Genomic DNA, 20,564 nt, shown 5'->3' with positions numbered 1-20,564 from the left:
TATTTGCAATTGACATGTGATTACTAATACAGAGCTGTAAGGCATAGGGAAATGGCAATACTTTTTAAATCGCAGTGGATTTGAAATGTATACACAGTTTTCCATTTTAATGCTTTAAAAATGAAAGTAGATCTCAGGCTTTTAAATAGATCTGCTTTGTACCCCAGCAGAGAGAGACCTGCATAGTGGCAAAGGTGGTGGGCAGAAATTCCCGTTCCTTCATCCAGTACAATACTGTAAACTTTGTAGATGCCATCAATGTTCTACATTCAGTAAAGGAATGTTAATTTGTGTAAAATATATAAATCTAGATTATCTCACAGGTTCTCAAACTCAGTCCTCAGGACTTCACACAGTGCATTTTCCAGGTCTCTTCACAGAATAACAAGTGAAATAATTATCTCCACCTGTGGATCTTCTAAATTGTGTCAGTGAGTAATGAGTACACCTGTGACCGGGTGACCTGGAAAACGTGAACTTTCCTGGGGACCGAGTTTGAGAACCGCTACATTATCGGTTTTATTATTTCAATCAATTGCTTATTGCCTATTCTACTCTTTAGTAAATAGTTAATGTTGGGGCAAGATGGGTTCCAATGTACCCTTAAGCACTCACTGTGTGTATGATCCATATAGGATTTTATCTTCATTATTGGATAGATAGCATATTACAGATACTATATTAGCCATAAATGATCTTTATGATCACCATATTCATAATGCATTTCAATGGACAGCTATGGGTTTCTTCAACTCTCTAAGGTGCTAGCTAATAGCTTGTTGCATCAAGTTGTACCACTGCTGTGCTAAGCTACAGCTGCTGACTACAAAGTTACAAGCATAGCATTTGCTCTGGTGTATTTATACCACATTTCTGGTAATACTTTGTATGTGTGTGAGTCCAGAATTCTTCTAATCCAGAGAACCCCAACGGTCCAGCTTTTATGTATAGCTATTCTTGGCCACAGGTGACTTAATTAGTACCTCAGTCAATTTGATGTAACCATCTGTTCCAAGACAGGGATATACTTAAAACCCGAATCGGTGCCTTGAGATCCGCCTTTGGGAACCTCTGTTCTAATCCCAAACCCAAAAGATTTGCTACAATTAATCGGTTTAGGTGGGGTGAACTGTTACTCTGGTGAGGACTTGACGCATGCGGTGCAGTGAACTGTCAGTGAGGAGAAAAGAAAGAAACTTTCCCCCAAAAAATAAATAAAAGAAAGTTTGTACAAAGAACATCCTAAGGAAAATTAAATTATTTAAGAGGAAAGTTGTTCACAAAAATGAAATGCGTGCATCCACCTCTCAGTTTTGGAAACTGCCCTGAAAATATCAGCTTACGCCATCTCTAGATGAGTTAATCGAGTCACTCCTTCGGTCCATGAAATATTTTCTATTTTTCTTTTCACACACTGATTTGCTTATCATTAGGGCACATGAGGACTTCTTTAATGCTTGGGCCTCTTACCTGTATCTGGAAGTATTTATTACATGCGTCAAAATGGGCCTCTATATGAGCTCTCTTGGGTGGGTCTGATTGAACATAAAGGCAGACACATTTTAGACCTTATGTGTATAAAAAACTGCATGTCTGCCCCTGCTAATTGGGAAACTCATCAGTATAAAATAAATAATAAAAAGTACACTTCCCCTTGAAATAGGGTCATTTTATATAAGAATAGAAGCATTTATCACCGCAGACTAAACTTGTTTCCTCCTTCTATCAATGACAAATATATTATTGTGATTGTCAATATTGTTCTTTCCAGTGTGACCTCTCCCTGTATTGCTTGACGGTACTTTTAGTTAGTGTCTCTTTTTATCAAAGATCAGATCTTTGTGTTCAGTTGTATTTTTTTGCTCTTCTAGCACGTTTACTACTTCTCACTTTGTAAATAAGGCTAAAACGCAAGTTTTGCAGCTTCCTTGGGGACCAAGGTACAATGCTGAGCAGATTTTTAGCTAATTGCATATGGTCATGGGCTGTATACTTATCCTTGTGAATTTACATGGGATTCCGAGTCATTTGCATGTCAGTCATTTCTCGACTGCAAAATGGAACTTCTTTGTTGTATATGCCCAGTAAATAGTAAAGTATGAAAAACCACCTTTTTAGAAAAAAAAAGTGAAAAACTCATGTCGACATTTTGTCTGTCGACCTAGTCACTGTCAAACCATTAATGGTCAACCTAGTGACTTTCGACCTAAACATACCATTTTTACTACAGTACTTGCTTCATTATGAAATGTTCTACATTGCCACTTACTTACTATAAATAAACATACTACTACTTACTTCACACAGATGCCTAATGCTACATGTGGTTGCATAACTTTTTCTAATTTTTCTATGTATTATTGATTCATTGTATTGTTTACCCATGCTCTGGATACCTCGTGGCACTCTATAAAGAAGAGATCATGATAATTTTTGCCCAATCAGAATATTCAAATGTTCATTTCAGCACTTGCTCCTTCCACACAACCAAACACTGTTTGTACGTGTGTAGGTAACTTTGAAGTGGGAGGAGCTATTCCAGCATGTAGCCAATTCAAGTGGTTAAGTGGAAAGTTAATAGCTCATGGAAGTAATGTCAAATTATGAAACAAGATAATTGTTCCATGACTTCTTAAATTTCTGCTAGTACTTTCAAATGCAGCATGACATGATGTGGGGTCTGTACTGCATCTTGGGAACCTTGGCATATTGTACTTTCTCTATAATGTATTTATCTAGCTGTGTTTTTGAAAAGGCCCTTCATACACTATGCAATTTGGGTCAGATTTCACCTGATTTCTTCGGATTGGGACGAGAGATAGCATGTGTCTGACTTCCGATTCCTGGTACCGTGCGCATCACATTGGACCCAGAGATCATACGTGCTGTGCGTAAGATCGCCAGGTCGGACTCCCTTCCAGGGGCAGGGAGCGGGGATCGCATAATGGAAAAAGACGTGGGGCGCTCAAAGGTGAACACAAAAATACAATTTATTAAAACATATACACACACACACACACACACTAAAAGATATAAGATATACAATGTATCAACAATAATTAAAAACTACTTCATGCACAATAGATTTTGGGGAATCATCACAATGTTACTGGCTTTTATGCTACAGCCTCTTCAGTGGGCAGAGTTCTTAGTAAACGCAATGAATTGCCAGTTTCAGAATCGCATGCTGAGGATCCCGGGTGGCTCAAGGGAAATTGGATGTATATTGGATTGCATAGGGGCTTTAGGATTACAGTTAAAGGTCCCATACATCTGGAGGGTACTGGGGCAATTCCATGTTCTACTGCCTGTGTTGGGGGAATCAGGGAAATCCCTACATGTTAGTAATACTTGATATACAGTTTTTGACATAAGTTATGACTGGGATCTGCCATAGTTTTGATCCAGTGACATGATTTCATTATTGCTTGTTAGCAGACCTCAACCTATAAAAAAATACATAGGGCCTAATTCAGACCTGATTGCATGGCTGCAAATTCACAGGCCGGGAGACTATTGATTTAGGTTGTGCATGCGTATGGTCCGTACTATGCATACACTAGGCTATCCTGCGATAAAATCCTGCTTGTTTTCTGATTGCTGGCCTGATGGACAGGAAGCCTTTGTGGGTTGTAACCATCCATTTTCTGGGAGTGTCAAGGAAAACGCAGGTGTGGCCAGGCATTTTGGGGAAGGCGTGTGACGTCATCTCCAGCCACAATCCAACCGATTCTATTGCAGCTGCCGAGTAAGTGCTGAGCTGTACAGAGACGGCACACACTGGAAAAAAATCATTAGATGGCTTGGGAATGTATTTGCAGCTAATTGCCAATCTAATTTTTGCAAGCCCAGCAATTCACAGGCTTGCAAGGGGCGGAATTTCACTCTGGCAGGGCAGCGTATACCTGCATACTTAAGACTGTGCTAGAAGACGCCAGTATTACTATAAAGAAAGGGCATTTACCATAGCGCTATTTCTCCTGTGCCCAGTTCTCTAGTAGTAGAGGCTGATACCTGCTTCTCCTCTTGTACAGGAAGCAGGAAGTGTTTCAGAAGCGAATGCAAAGTTGTCAATAACGTTTGCTTACACTTTTATTTTCTTACCTCACTGCTTTAATCGCACATGTGTGGACAACTAAAATGACATACTGTGTGGTTCAGAACTATTTGCAAAGTGTGTGGCTTATACGCCCAGTTCTGCACACCATCTCTGCATACATTCTACAGAAAGCACTTCCTGCTTTGCAACAATAATATGTGAGACAGGAGCAGCGTTTGCACCGCGTTATGTGCATTGTCATTACATTTATCCACAGTATTATGGCCGTGCCTACAGTAGTTGAACTTCAGTCAGGGTTTGGCTGATCAAAGGGCCTTTGTGTGTAATATAATGTTCTGGTTCTAAAGATAGTTAGTAAAGGGCATCACGTTCATATGACAGTAGATTTGAACACATTAAAATATCCACTACTAGTCGAATTGTACTACAGTTATGTGCATTTTGATGTCCGTATAAAATGCACTATAAAACAATGCTAGTGAAATAAATGAATGAACAAAACAAACAATATATGGCAAATAACGTATAGATTTATCACAGCAAATTGAGGTTGACCTTGCAGTCTAGTGGACCTTAACCATGGTCTTCGTGTTATTTGCCACCAGCTGTCACACAGATGTTATACACAAACTGATTTTCTTTATTAGTTGAGGTTTGTTGGCAAAACAACAATAATGAAAGAGACCGAATAAATGGCAAATGTATAAAATATATATTTCATTTTATTGGGAGATCCTCGGAAAATATTTTGTTGCTTCCCAGAGTTAAAACTGTAGTGAATGTACTACTTCCATGGGAAACCAGCATGTATCCACTTCCATGTTGCTGTTGGAAAACAGTCACTTTTCTAGTGTTGAATTGTCCTACAGATGGTGCCATGCTCATCTAGCCTGCCTATGGCGTTTGTCCTGCCAACTCGCCACAGTGCACGCGCCTAGTCGCAATCAGATTCACAGCTTGGCGTATGGCATTGCCAGCTGAGTGCAATACCAGCGATCATCCACCAGATGACTTTTTAAAATCACCACTGCGTATGTATTGAGATGTCTAATGCAACGCTATAGCAAAAGAATACACATTGCGCATGCGTGAAGTGCTGTAGCACAAGAACTACTTTACTGTATGTAATTCAGTATGTTAGATATTTTTCTCTGAAAATACTATTGAATAAACGTGCATCTCATTACGCGGTTTATAAAAATGTTTGCTTGCCAATTTTTACACCTATTTTGACACTCAAATGTTGAAAGAGGTCAGTACTACAGGATGCTGTGGATTGTTCGTATTGAAACGCATGGAAACAGGTTTTTTTTTTGTGTGTGCATAGTTATATTAAATATACGTTTCATTAATGTTTCAATTAAAATAAATAAAAAACCCTTTCCTTCCAAGCATGGAGACTAACTAGCCTACGACACCTGGTGACCGAGACCATGTTCTGGAGGCTATGTAAAGAGTGATCCCATGCCATCGATTATGATTACAGTACAGTAGGTTGCATCGCCTAGGGGAACTGCAGGACGCTCCACCTGAGTACTGTACATTACACGGCCCATTTGCTAGAGCTTGTATTGTACTGAGCATCTCATTCTCCATTTGTGTGCACAGTATACATCATGGTAAAATTACAGTTGTCACTGTGTACTGTACTGATAGGGGACAATCCAGTAAGCAAAAACTTTCGCCTAGGCGCGCTGGCACGATGGATGAGTGTGGCTTCATCTGTAGGTACAAATAAATTCCTGATGGAGCAGCATGCTGTTCAGTTATCTCTCCAAACGGACCTAAAAGCAACCTTACAAAGAAGCAATGTCTTTGCTTATGATACAGCTTCAGATTACAATGTAACATGTGCAGTATATTTTATAGATAGATTACTTTTGAGGACAACCCCAAAAATGAATGATCTGGAACAGTTGATCTGAATGCATTTCACTATTCCTCCTACTGCGGAGTGTTTGCAGGACCTGCATAAACTATGAGGCCCCTTTTACGCTAGCCCGGATTGACCAACACGTCAAACTCTAGGATGGCTTTTTCCCGTGCTGGGATTGTAATGAATAATACAGCTGATCAGGTCCTTTCACACGGCCCGGCGAACACGGAAGCAGCTGGATCTATCCAAGGAAATGGGCGGCTGCAGGGCCGTGTCAGTGAAGTACAGGGAGCAATGGCACCTTTCTCACACACACACACACACACACTCTGCTGTTTGGATTCTATAGTGTGTGCTATTTGTAGCTATTACCTTCAAAATGCATCTTATTTAAAAATAAGCGTAATAGGATGCACAAACAGGTTCTGCTGTTGGAAATGGTATGCATCATGCCTATATTCTGTGTGCAGCTTTATTGGTATATCGCATAATAAGCTATAGGTGATTATTTAGTAGGCTCCAATATTATCGGAGCTATTGAATCAGCCCTCGTGCTTGCCGTTTGTCTGGCTTTTTACCTTATGTTCAAAACCGTCTGAGTGAAATAGCCCTTAAGGTGAGCGCTGATGTATGCTCCCGCATCATTGCCAGTGGCCGGGGCTCATCTGCTGATGTCTGATGGGGTGGATGGATTTCCATAGAGTTCTGCTATGGAAAGTCATCCACCCCCGGGAAAATCACTCAGAAGAGCCCAAAAATCACTCAGTGTGTATGCAATGAGCGATAATTCCCCATCATCGTTGTCCATACATGTTGGGCAAGATCACCGTGTGTGTAAGGACCGTTGGAGATCAGCGTAAATCCAGCTGTATATTGCAGTTTTGTACTTTACAAAACCTTGTTCTGTTAAAGGGTTTACATTTAAAATAAAGCTTTTAAATGTTGGGGAGGGGGTGTTCAGCTCTAAAAATGCACGTGCTATGGAGAGAAGCATGGCTACTGTAGAACATTTTCAATGTCTTACAGTTATAAGAGAATATGTGTGAATGGATTTCCATTGTTTGCATCAACATTAGATGTTAAAAATTTAAAATAATTTCATAATTGTTCTTTAAAGCATTTGTTTGACAGCAGCAGTAACATAGGGGGGGGGGGGTGGGGGTGGTACTCATATGGTTGATATGTCCCAGAATATGCACTGTACACTCACATTCTGGGTGGAAAGTCCTCTGGAGCGCCATTGATATCTGCACCCAGGTAGTGACTTGCTGGGATGGCCAGGAAAAGTAGTTGTAATCAACAAATAAAGGCCTAATTCAGACCCCATTGTACAGGGGCCAAATTCTTTTTCCATTTGTGAGGGTCTACGAATACACACGTGCAAATATCTACAAGTGCAGACCCCCTTTGCGAACGCAGAGGGTGGCTGCAGGGTTAACACCCAGCATTTTATGAAAATGCTGTGCATTCCCCAGGGAACGCAGGTGGGTCGATGCCTGCTTAGGGCGGGTGGCTGACATCACATGACCACAGCACCTGCTCCCTTTTAAGCCATCTTCGGCAGAAATAAAAGTCCAGTTCAGACTGTGTTCTTGTACACATCCCCGCGCACGCTAGCGAGGGGATGTGGTGGGGGGCAACGCTGACCTGTTCATTAGGCTTCGCATATACTCAGCTTAGTGAACAGTTCTGAATCAGGCCCAGAGAGGCAGGGGGAAGATTTTCAGTTTTTCACGTTTATGTTCAGAAAACGCTAATCCTTAGGGATATTATGGCAGAAAGGCATGATAAAAGACCAGAGCAAGGACTGAGGAGCTGTCCAGGGTACATTTTTATACTAGTCTTAGCATGTTTTTAGACCTATGACACTAATGAATTTTCCAAGGGCGGACTTAAAATGAGCGGAGTAGAGGTCCAAGGACAGTCTGTTGGAGAATGCTGACAGGTAGAGAAAGAGGGTGTGAGGTGGTATAGTAGACACCGAGAATAAATGGTCAAGGAGAGGTCAGAATTATCTAGGCTGAAAAGCTGGTGGTCGGCATTGTCAAAGGCAGCAGATAGATTGAGAAGGTGAGATTAGAAAAGTGACCATTTGGCTATGGCAGTGAGAAACTAGACTATTAGAAAACAAATAAAAATAAATACTATCAATTGTTCACTTAAAATAACTCCATGTGCTCTATTGAATAGATTATATATCTGAATATAGTATATGAGCCTACGATTGACATTTAATGGGATGAGAGTTTTTTAGTCACTTTCCAAAATCGCCCAATATCCCACTTTTTAAAATCGCTTTTTTTGCTGCGAATTCGCATATTTAATGAGCTGCATATTTAATGAGCTGCATATTTTATGAGCTGCATATTTAATGAGCTGCATGTTCCGGGCAAAAAAGTACGATAATGTGCGATTTTTTTTTTTTTAGTCATGAAAATGTGCGATTTTTAGTCATGAAAATGTGCGAATGTGGGAATTTGTGTTAAAAAAAAAAAGAAAAAAAATGGCGTGAGCAATAACCAGCTCCGGCTCATTGAGCCGGACCTGGTTCCAAAAATACGGGGGACAACAAATCTGGGGGTCCTCCGTATTTTGAAACCAGGTCCGGCTCAATGAGCCTGGGGCTGGTTATGCTCAGGAGGGGGGACCTCACGCCATTTAAATTTTTTTTTTTACTTTTACACATCTATTAAGACAGGGCCATGCAAATTCGCCTGTCTGAACCCGGTCTGCATGCATGTGTGGTGACTTTTTGTAACTAATTCCTGATTTCACATCTCATTAAATATGCGATTTGTATACTTTATAATGGGAAAACATCTTGATGTAAGTTCCGGTGTTACTAAAAATCGCACCTTCAGAAAGAAATCTGCAGTTTTTGCCGTTTTTCGCAAATCATTAAATATGCAATTTCGGAAAAACGTGCGATTTCTGCCGTTTTTGTCAGAAAAAAATTGCACAAATGAAATTGTTGCATCTCATTAAATGTCACCCTACATATTCTATTCTGTATGAGCTATGTAGACTGAGACTAACATTAGTTAAAACCTTATAACACACACAGTGGCTTCTGAAAGATAATCCATATCATTCTCCTTAATCTAATTACTCCTAGAAAGGGAACAATGTGAAATTTTGAAATTGGTGTTCACATAAGATAATCATATAAACCATTCTACTCTGCTCATCTTTACAATTTTTATTTATTTGCACCTTTTTTTTTATACATAATGGAATTTTAATAGAAAAATGTTTTTCATTTTATCTGATTTACCCTATATGAGTGCTCATTCATGAATACCTTTAAGTGGCCCCCACTATAGCATGATCTGAGGCTTTTGCCCAGGAGCATCTCATTTTTACATGAGGATTGAATGTTCTCTAAAGTTTATGTATTTAAACTATTGCAATTAAACCGGTTTTATGAAAAAAGGAACCGTTTTTGTCCTATCTGCATTTTACCAGACCGATACTGCAAGGTCTGGCAGCAGAGGGGTGTCCAATTAATGCATAGATATCTTATCCTACGAAGTGGTGCATGTTGGGTTCATTCTTAATGGGTTATCATCCCAATTTCTTATCTACACCTTCCATTTTACTACATAGTATCAAGAATAAATATTTGTAATACAAAATGGGCACATTAAAGCATTATAAGGTTGATTTAATTATAACAGAAGTGAAAATGAATTCATTAGAGAGCAGTTTGACTTTCCTGCATGCCAGTTATATACTTGCCCACAAGCCTGAATACAACTTCTTCACCTTATTCACATTTGGTCATAAATACAGCACGCAGCTTTTTTTACTTATAATTATATATGCAATGGTGATGGTTGGCAGCGGTATGGAATGTTCGTGTTGATGCACTTTGTAACCATGATTGTCAATAAAGATGACTGGAGGAACATGACTTGCAAGTTCTCAAACCCAGATACACCCTGTGAACTGATGATGATGGCTGCAGGCACAGTCAATGCAGATAAATAGCTGCAACTCTATATCAAACAATTATTTAATACACTGTAATCTTGCTTTTAAATCAAATGTTTTCAACCAAGTTTTGAAAGAGGAAGGCTAGTCATATGTATGTTTTGGCTAACAAAATTGCATGCTTCAATTAAGTCCTACAATTAGATACCTGCATGCCTTTAGGACAAGGGTTCCCAAACTTGTCCTCGAGATTTACCACCAGTCCATGTTTTCCAGACCACCTAGCTGGTGCACAGGTGTACTCATTACTGTCACATTTTCAAACGTGCTGCAGTAATTCCTAACCGACAACAGTGGTCTGGAAAACATGAACTGTTGGTAAAACTTGAGGACCAATTTGACCACGCATTAGGATGTTGTAGATGAAAGCAAATGTACTGTAAAAAGACATAGGGCCTAATTCAGACTTGATCGCACAGCAAATTTGTTTTCAAAATAGTCAAAACCATGTGCACTGCAGGTACAAAAGTAGTATGTGCAGAGAGTTAGATTTGACTGGTGTATGATAAAACTGAAATCTAAATTGCAGTGTAAAAAATAAGGCAGACCATGTTTACCCTGCACAGAAACAAAATAACTCACCAAATCTAACTCTTTGCCCCACCTGCAGTGCACATGGATTTCCCATTTTGAGAACAAAATCAGGTACGAATTAGGCCCATAGATTAGTGTTATAAAAGTATTCTAATATAGGCTGGACAGATGTGTTGGTATCTCAGAAATATTTTAAGTAATTGGTTTATAATGATATTTCAATATACAGGTTAAGTATCCTTTATCCAAAATGCTCCGGACCAGAAGAATTTTGGATAACGGAATATTCTGTATTTCTGAGTTATTTTTATATTTTAGTTATGTATTTTGAGGTATCTTGCATTTATGTTGTACAAACACATCGAACACATAAAATACAGTACACACAAACCTATTTTATTTGTGCATGAAACAAGGTTTCAAAACATGAACAGTTTGTGTACTATCTCTGATACTGAATTTGAATTCTAATAGCAGTTTTTTTGCTTTCCAATTTGGCCTCTGCATAACCTTTAATGAGGTGACGGTGCAAGCCCACAGACAGTGCAAGCCCACAGACCGTAGTAGGTATCTGCATTTGCCTGGTGACATTTCTGGCATTCATGTGTATCAGAGCTTTCATGTGTATCAGAGCTTCCCATACGGAAATGCTGAACTGGAGACAAATATGTGTTGCGGTAAATATTCAAAAAAGTTCATGGTTCTTGTGTATTATCACGGCGCCCCGATTTCCATCGCAGGGCATTGTACAACCACAAAATCGCGTTGCATCGCATGCGATGCGACGCGATTGTACCCGATTTTTTAATTGTACAGGCACCCAGATGCCTGATTCCTATGTTAAATGCCCCCCCCCCCCCCCCCGACCCGATTTTAGATTGTACACACACCCTGATGGGTAATGACTATGTAAAATGCCCCCCCATTTTTAACGCCACCCCACTATCAACACCAACCCGAAGCGTGGCGAGCGCAGCGCAGTTGATTTTATATAGTGTGGCGAGCCACCGAGCCCGAAGCGTGGCGAGGGGACGCGTAATGCGTGGGGCTTGCTGTGCTCGCCATGCTTTGGGCTCGGTGGCTCGCTGCGCTCGCCACACTATATAAAATCAACTCCACGCGGATGTGGATAGTGGGGGTATGAAAAGGTCGGAGGACAGGTACCGCCGCCCCTCTCGGGCTTGCTGCGCTCGCCATGCTTTGGGTTGGCGTTGATAGTGGGGTGGCGTTAACAATGGGGGGCATTTAACATAGTCATTAGCCATCAGGGTGGAGATACAATTAAAAATCGGGTCTGGGTGGGCATTTAACATGGAAATCGCGTCGCATGGCATTGCATGCCATTATAATGGCATGCGATGCGACGCGATATTAAAATTGTACACTCATCCCGGGGAAAGGCTGAAATCTGGTCCCATCGCATACCTTAATTAGTGATATGCGATGCGACGCGATGGGCGCCGTGATAATACACAAGTTCATTGTACATACTGGCTTTAAGAACTTGATAGGAAAATAATAGAGCCTTTCCCAACATAGGTATAGTCAGTGTAGGAAAATGTTCCAACCATGCAGACATACCTCCTGTAATTGCTTTATGGAATCACTCTTCTAATCAGACACTATTAAATAGAGAAAATGAGTAATTCTGCTGTTTGGCATCATTGTCCTCACCACACTGAATATGAACCAAAGAAGATCAGAAATAAAATGGCAGAGAAGCATTTTAAAGGTAAAAGCGACTGTCTACAAGCAGCTTGATGTTCCTATGACTACAGTTGCAAATTAAGCTTCTAGCACATGGTAGAGTAGCCAACCTCCCTGGATGTGACTGCAAGAGGTTAATCGATACTGGATTATAGACGTATAGTAATAATAGTTGAAATAGCCAAGGAAAATTTCACAGAGATTCAAGCTAAACTCGAAGGTCAAGGGACGTCAGCGTCTGATTGCATGGAAGAAAACCAAGGAGGAATGCGCTTTTTTTTTAGGGAATAAAAAGGGCAAGCTAAAATTGCCACTATGCTTCTGGAAGAATGTCCTTTTGATAGGAGTCACAGCTGGAGCTTTTTGGCAAATAACATCAGCTATATGTTTACAGACAAAAATGAAGCTTTCAAAGTAAATAACATACCTACCGTATATACTCGTGTATAAGCCGAGTTTTTCAGCACATTTTTTTTGCTGAAAATCCCACCCTCGGCTTATACACGGGTGAAGAGGATGGAGGCGCCTCTGCCGGAAGTATATGGACACAGTGCGCCGGCAGTGCACCTCTTCCATGCGCTGCTGCTGTCCTCACTTCCTGGTGTCCAGGGCTGCCGTGTTGTCGAATGAAGTGACGCGATGTTCTGTCAGGACGCGGCGCTGGTGTTTTCCCCTCAGTGACAGAGCACAGTGACCTGTTCCTGGGGGGTGAGAGGGGTGATGCAGACACTCGGCCTGAACGCTGCCACTGACATGAGGCCGGGGACGCCATGTCTGATCCCAGCAGCAGCAGTGTGTTTCTGCAGCAGGTGCTGGACAGGTGAGATTCTTATCCCCTCATACTGTACATACATATACAGCATGACATAGTGCTCCCTACATTCACACATACATGTCACACTGCTTGCTTATCACACATATGGCACTCTGCATTTCCCACCCTAGGCTTATACTCGGGTCAATAAGTTTTTTTCCAGGTAAAATTAGGGTCCTTGGCTTATATTCGGGACGACTTATACTCGAAAAAAACCCGGCTAAGGATTCAGTATGAAATTCCGGCGGTTGGAATCCTGACCGCCGAAATGACGATAAGGGGGGGTGAGGGGGCGTGGATTCCTCCCCCCCCTCTTGCGGGCTCGCTGCTACGCTCAGCACACTGTTTTATTCTCCCTCTATGGGTGTCGTGGACACTCATAGCGGGACAATGTGCCGGCATTGCTGCGGTTGGGATTCCGTCGTCTATATTTTGTCCATCAGGATTCCGATCGCCGGCATATTGACCGCATCCCCTTGCTAAATGCACACAAAAATTTAAAACAACACATTGGACTGTTTTCAAGTGGCCTTCTTTAAGCTTTATCTATACGATCGAACATCTATGGAAAGAGCTGGAATATGCAGTCTGGAGAAGAAACCAATCACACCTGAACTGCTGGAGTGCTTTGTTTTAGAAGAGTGTGCCAAACTACCTGCTGACAGGTGGAGAAGACCCATTGAGAGCCAAGAAATTGCTTGATTGCAGTAATTGCCTCTAAAGGATGTGACAATATATTAGGATAAGAGTTACATAATTTTTATCTATACTATTTGCATTTAATTTAGTATTTAAAATAGTCTGTTGAATGGAAATGGATGGCAATGGGTTTTGTCACATTGACATAATTTAAAAGTAAAATATGGGAGTTTCTTTGGTTATGGAAGGTTACTGACAAATTTGTCTGCATCTGTACTACATACACCTGGCAGGACATTCAGCATCGATAAGACATTTATTGCTCTTAGAATACATATTGTAGTAAGATTGTGACCAAGTGTGAGACTTTTTTTTTTTTTTATATTTTCTCTTCTTGATTTCAAAAGCAATTGATTAAAAAAGTGTAAAATGGATGAAAGAAAAATTTACTTCCGTTGTTGTAGAAGCAAATACTTATTTTATTTTATTTTATTGTAGAAGCAAATACTTAAGTGTAATTAATTTATAATAAAAAAAAGTTTGCAAAAATTTAGATACATGTAATTTAGCCATGTGCATTAATGTCAAAAGAAATGAGGTATGGGTTCTTATGGGCCATTAAAGCCCTATTTCAGCGATCTGAAGAGATCGCTTAGAAAAGAAGCACGTATTTCTCCTTATGTATGGCCCCTGGCGGCGGCATCGCTATTGCCTGACTAGGTTTATACTACATGTAGTATAAATCTAGTCACTGCCAGTGTTCTCTCAATTAAAAATATTGTCCGTGACAGATTGCTCAGCACACATTGCTGGTTCCGCTCTGTGTGCTGTGCGATCTGTGCTTAACTAGATCGTTCAGCACACTGCTCCTCACCCCTGTGTGTAGGGACATTACACTACCACCAGGATTCTAAACAACCACTAATATAAAAATGCAGCACCACAGTTGGCAACACTGTAGCGGTGGCGAGGGGGTTTGTATGTCAAGGATGGCTTTTTTTTTTTTATCGAGGAAAAAGCCATCCTCGCCGCCAGCCCTCTCACCGGCCACTCGCTGTATTGTATATTCCAGGGAAATCCTCGCAGTCAGAGGATATCTAGAATTCCCTTAAACGGGGAGGTGTGCCGCAAATCCAGCAAGCCCTCTGTATTTTGGGTGCGCCTCGTCGTTTTGGCTGGCTTCAGGGAACAGGCGCCGTGAAAACGGCGAGTGCAGGGGGTGAGTTTAATACTAACGGCAAGCTATCGGCGCTGTTTGAAGTATAGCCCACTGTCAGCGGCTCACCGCAAACACCCCCCCCCCCCCCCGCCCCGCATTCATTATACCTCAGTGAGGAAACAAATGCATAATCACCAAGGTCTGCATAGAACAATTATTAATGTCAAAATTAATTATAATATATATTTATTCAGTAAATCCTATAAATTATCACAATACACAAAATTACCCTTTCAGGTGGAGCATAGCCCAGTGCACATAATAAAAGAACAGTCTGTGCTCTCCCCTTTGGACACTATTACAACACACTTGTGCCAAAGAGACTGCTAACAAGGATCTGGATATAAGATATAATTTGGCATCATCAATAATCATTATTGTACTGGTTATTTTTGGAGACGTCGTTTTTATGGGTCATTTCCCTATCGTTTTTGAACAATATCTTTTAGATATTTTAGTATAATTGCCAATAGTAAAATAGTTGTTTTTATTATTGTGAAGTGTGGCATTTTATATGGTTTATTGAATAAATAAATGTTATCATTTATTTTGACCTTTTTATTTGTTGGTGATATTAATTATAATTTACAGTGTTTTCACTTCTTTGTGAATTGAATTCATACCTGAATTGAGCCTGTCATTTAGACATCTCTGAACGGTTGAAATGTGAATTTAATTTCAATGCGAAATATGAAAACGTTTGATGTCCTAGGTATAACCATTTCAGTCCACATTCTGTTCTGTGTTCCAATATTTCTATTAGGATACCTCAGAAAGCAGATTTTGATTATAATTGTTAATGCAGCACATATGGTACGATGCCTATAACGTGCATTATAAACCTACTTCTGTGAACCGATTTCTTCAGAGTCTCTGCTTTCACATGCATGTGGCTTCTGATCATGCTCACCGAATGGATGCTGATTGCGCTGTAACACAAGCTGTGCCTGCAGGCTGATGTCCAAGGATCCTGTGCCTCTGTATGTGCCTGTCCTAGTGCCCAAGACCAGGATGTTAATTCCGATGCTTGTTTTTTTTTTTTCCTCAGAACTGTTGTCTATGCCAGCTGTAAAACGATTTTCTGTGTCGTTTGCAAAGCATCCGACTAATGGTACGTTCGCTTCTTTAATTTGAAGTGTTGCCTCACACTATTAACCCCATTTTTTTTTTCGTTTCGTGTTTTTATTTTTTTAATATATATATATATACACATATTCGTTACCATTCCGACAACTCTTGTTCATACTGATATTGTGATGTGGATCCTTCCTTTCCTCTTTTTCCATCATTTTTCTTCAATTACTTAATTTCCTCTTTTTATGTCGTATCGTGTTTCCTCTCACTCATCGTCCAACATTACGCAGTACCGAAATTATTCTGTTCTTACAAACAGGTCCAACAAAGCACAATTATATAATGGGGAATTATAATGCATGAATTTTATCGCAGACCTTTAAAATAGTCCATTTAATATAATAATAAATATAATTCCTAGCCCATAATTTCATTTCATCTCTTAAACTGGACATAATAATAATATTTACTTAAAATGAGGGAACCCTGCTAATACATTGTGTTAATGTTATCCCTGATTTGAACTAAATTATTACTATTATTATTGTTATTATTTGGCTATTAAAATGTTGTTTTTTTTTATTAGCCCAACCTAAAACGGTTATGTTAATTCCCAGTTTCGGTATTAGTGTAATAAAAATGCTAAAAAATATTGTAAAGCAAAATTAAAAAAAAACAAAACAGTAATTTTCCCTTGAAACTAAATATAACCATAACCCTTTAAAATATATTTTTGCTAGTACCTTTACAAAACGTTATTTGAAAACTCCTTTTGGGGCAAATGCATGATTTTGAAAGGTGAGTTTCTTTTTACGTTGGTCATAAAACATAGTTTAGTCATAAAAAATGGTTCAGGAACACAGATGGTTTTTAGTTGTAAACTAGCAATGGCTACCTTCTGACCTAACAATAGAAGTGCGATTTGTGTCCACTTTGTCAAATATATTTCCGTTAAATCCTCCTTTTTTTTCATAAACCTTTTATTCAGCATGCCCTGCAGGAACTTGAACACTCCACTCTCTTGTATAGCAGTCAAACACCTAAAACATGAGATTTTTGCTGCTTTGTTTACAAGCCTAGTAATTCTAACTATATGAAGCTAGTTGTAATTATAAGTACCGTGCAGTGATACAATACATAGATCTGCTTATCTACAAACATTTATACTAACTAAAGAGTAAGAGAAATATCTCTCAGAGAGCACAATAATTAATTATTTTTTTATGAATAAGAATTTCATCAGAATAAAATAAAATACAATTCATAAAGGACAAAGGTAAAAATACATATATATTTATATATATAATTAAAAACAGCCACTAGTTTCCACCAGAATTATGCAAATAAGTCCTCTTTAAGTTAATTGATAATGGCTTATTAATCCCTTTTAATATCGGCTGGCCAGCACTTGATTTGATGTTTGATTATTATGGGATAAGGTACCTTCTATATGTAGTAAAAAAGGGGGAAAAAAGAGTCATCCAATAGTTTGTGACATTAAAATCCACCAGATTGGTTAGTTCCAACTAATATGTCAGTGATCACTCACAAGTAGCTGGTGCTGGAGTTGTTACCGCTGATATATAGGAGCCGCTGTCCCCCGCAGAATTGTCCGCAGGGCATCAAGGGGACGCGGCCACCAATGGGTCAGTTCAGGATGTCACCTAGATGGATAAGCCGACAACCGACCGGGTGCCCCTAGTGCACACCGGTATTGATGGTATCACTGCAAAACGCCCACAGCTGTGACTCACCGGGTGCCCTCGCTTGCTCTTGCTGCAGTGGCAGTTGGTTCGTCAGTGCCGCTGCAGAAAGAACAAGCGAGGGCACCCGGTGAGTCACAGCTGTGGGCGCTTATCCATCTAGGTGACATCCTGAACTAACCCGGTGGTGGCCGCGTCGCCTTGATGCCCTGTGGACAATTATGTGGAGCACAGCGGCTCCTATATATCAGCAGTAACAATTCAAGCACCAGCTACTCTTGAGAGTGAACACTGACATATTAGTTGGAACTAACCAATCTGGTTTTTGATGTCCCAAACTATTGGATGACTCTCTCTTTTTTTTTTTTTTTTACTGCATATACAAGGTACCTTATCCCATGTTATCAAGCATTAAATCAAGTGCTGGCCAGCCGATATTAAAAGGAATTAATAAGCCATTATCAATTAACTTAAAGCGGATTGATTTGCATACTTCTGGTGGAAACTAGTGGCTGTTTTTAATTATATGTATATATGTATATTTACCTTTTGTCCTTTAAGAATTGTGTTGTTTTATTTTATTCTGATTAAATTCTTATTCATAATAAATTATTAATGAATTAATTCTTGCGCTCTCTGAGGGAGATTTCTCTTATTCTTTTCTTAAAATATTTGTAATACTCCAGATTACAATTGGGAGCTGCATATATACATCAATTAATTAGATGGTTATTTTTATAATTGTTTTATTTTTGCGCCTGATTTGTTTTTATCATTTACACTAACTATTATAATATATTATATACAGGTATAATTAGTTAGAATTTGCAGCAGCAAATCGTTCTACTGTGGTGCATGAAGTGAGGAGTTCGAGTCCTGTGTATGGCATTTTAATGACCGGTGATATTTCCTGTGGTTGTACGGGATCTAATCAGATTATCGTGCCTGTCACACCCCTGGCATCTAAAAAGAACTTGCAATGGTTAGCAAACAATAGGTCTCCACATTTGCATGGTAGTTAGAAAGCCCCCAAGTCAGGTACTATCCATATAGGAGACCTTTGTTCGTACATGTGACAGCTACTTAGGGCCAATAACGGACTTGCAGCGGTTAAAAAATTGAAGATTTTACTTGCTGGGAGTTACCATGATTTTTTTTCTTCAAAGCAGGGCTATGTTAATGGGAGGACTTAGTGCGGCTTGCCTTTTTAAGTTATGTAAACGGATGGAAAACCGTTATCTTTAACATACATTTTTTTTTTCTGCCAGTGTTTTTTTATACTAAGCTATTTTTTTGATGTGGGGCAGACTTATGTAAATATTTCACCATGTAATGAAACTTGTAAGTGATGTATAGATCTGAACGCCTAGCTTCCTAGGGGACACTATAAAGTTCTATAAGACCACCGCCCCCCCCCCCCCCCCCCCCCCCAAAAAAAAAAAATTCTCATGCCAGAGGCAAGAGAAACCTAATCCCTAATAAGATGCGGCACACGCTGCCTTATTTGAGATAATTGGATAGCCCCTGGCAAAATATTCAATGTTATTAAAATAAAATGGTTTTTGAGGGTAGGCCTATTAAGTAACAGACCTAATGCTAGTGTTATTTAAGTTCAAGTAAACATCTTGCAAAAAAAAAAAAAAGCCGTACATATAATAATAAATCCTACATATGTTAAAACTTATCTTGCATCATATAATCAGCATACGTTAATTATATATTAACAACACTTGAATGGTCAGATAATGCAATAACAGCAGAGCAATAATAAGTTGTTCAGGCTGGTGACAATAAATGTTTTCTTTTTTAGAGGGAACTGATTCTATGATATATTCATTTATTGCATGATTTTTTTCAAAGCTGCTTTCTCTTTTTCAGGTATTCTTTGCAGATTTCATTCTGTTTTCTTTAGCCATTTTCTTAGTTTTTCTTCATTTCAAACTTTTTTTTTATCTATATAGATCTATATTCTTTGTATCTTGTATATCATTCTTCTCTCTTATTTTTGCTCTGATCAGCGTACATGTCCCCTTGCTTCCTATACACATAGACCACTATGGTTACCAGCACTTAAAATATAATAAGCATAAATAGCAAAAAACAAAAGTAAAAGGTACTAAAAGCACAATAATTTTGATATTCATCAGAAATTTTCAGACACATAAATGTTTTTTAGTGTCTTGACATTTAGATTTTTTGCTTTTCCATTAATGGGGCAGATGTATGGGGGAGAAGGGGTTTCAGCGTACGTTATGTGCACTGATGCCGCTTCTCCCTCCATGTATGACAGAGCCAGCATGCAGTAAAGGACAGGGGCGCTGCTATCTAAATGATAGCAGGCCGAATGTATGAACATTCAGCATCGCCGAAGCCCTATCTAAACCACAGGGACAGCGCTGTCCCTGCTGTGGGCTGCGCTAAGAATCTCGCGTGAGTAGCGAGATCCCGCGCATGCCCAGTCCAGCCTGCTGGGGGAAAGGAGACAGCGCATCAGTGTAAACTGATGCACTATGTCGCAGAGGGGACATCACCGGAGGGGGAAGTTAGCGCTCCCCCGCTTCGGCAGACAAGATTTTAATACATCTTGTCGATGTCCCTTCCTGCTTCGCCTCGCTAATGAGGCGAAGCAGGAAGTATTATAGCGGCGCGATAAGCGCCGCTATAATACATCTGCCCCACTGTTAGTTAAAACAGACACAAATTCAAAACAAGAATATATAAAAATAGACTTAATCATTTCCTGCAGTAGAAAGTTGGGCTGTTGTATACATACTGATAAAAAAATCTGAACAAACTATATAGAATAGTGTTGGGAATGCCCTCGTGGTTTTTCATCAATATGTTGCCCTTCTTTGACCTAAATTGCCGTGTATTTTTACCCGCCCCCCTGTATTTTGGAGGTGTACTTTTTCACCTGGAGAGACCTTTTTTCTTCAATGCTCAGG

At 39.7% G+C, this 20,564-nt stretch overlaps 1 protein-coding gene across 12 annotated transcripts in view; it reads left to right on the top strand.

The window, feature by feature from the left end:
* PPIP5K1 (diphosphoinositol pentakisphosphate kinase 1) overlaps positions 1–20,564 on the top strand; it is a 148,894-nt gene that overhangs the window by 113,317 nt on the left and 15,013 nt on the right. For 8 of the 12 annotated variants that reach the window (XM_083184079.1, XM_083184080.1, XM_083184082.1 and 5 more), the window contains one exon: positions 15,891–15,953. The exons of the other annotated variants lie outside the window; for them this stretch is intronic. In XM_083184079.1, the coding sequence (XP_083040205.1) occupies positions 15,891–15,953 (63 nt within the window). The remainder of the gene's footprint in view (positions 1–15,890; positions 15,954–20,564) is intronic. 12 annotated transcript variants of the gene reach the window in all.

Source organism: Crinia signifera, chromosome 4 (genome assembly GCF_055691185.1).
Source record: "Crinia signifera chromosome 4, ASM5569118v1, whole genome shotgun sequence".
NCBI classification, from domain to species: domain Eukaryota; kingdom Metazoa; phylum Chordata; class Amphibia; order Anura; family Myobatrachidae; genus Crinia; species Crinia signifera.
This window is presented reverse-complemented; position numbering and strand designations above follow the sequence as displayed.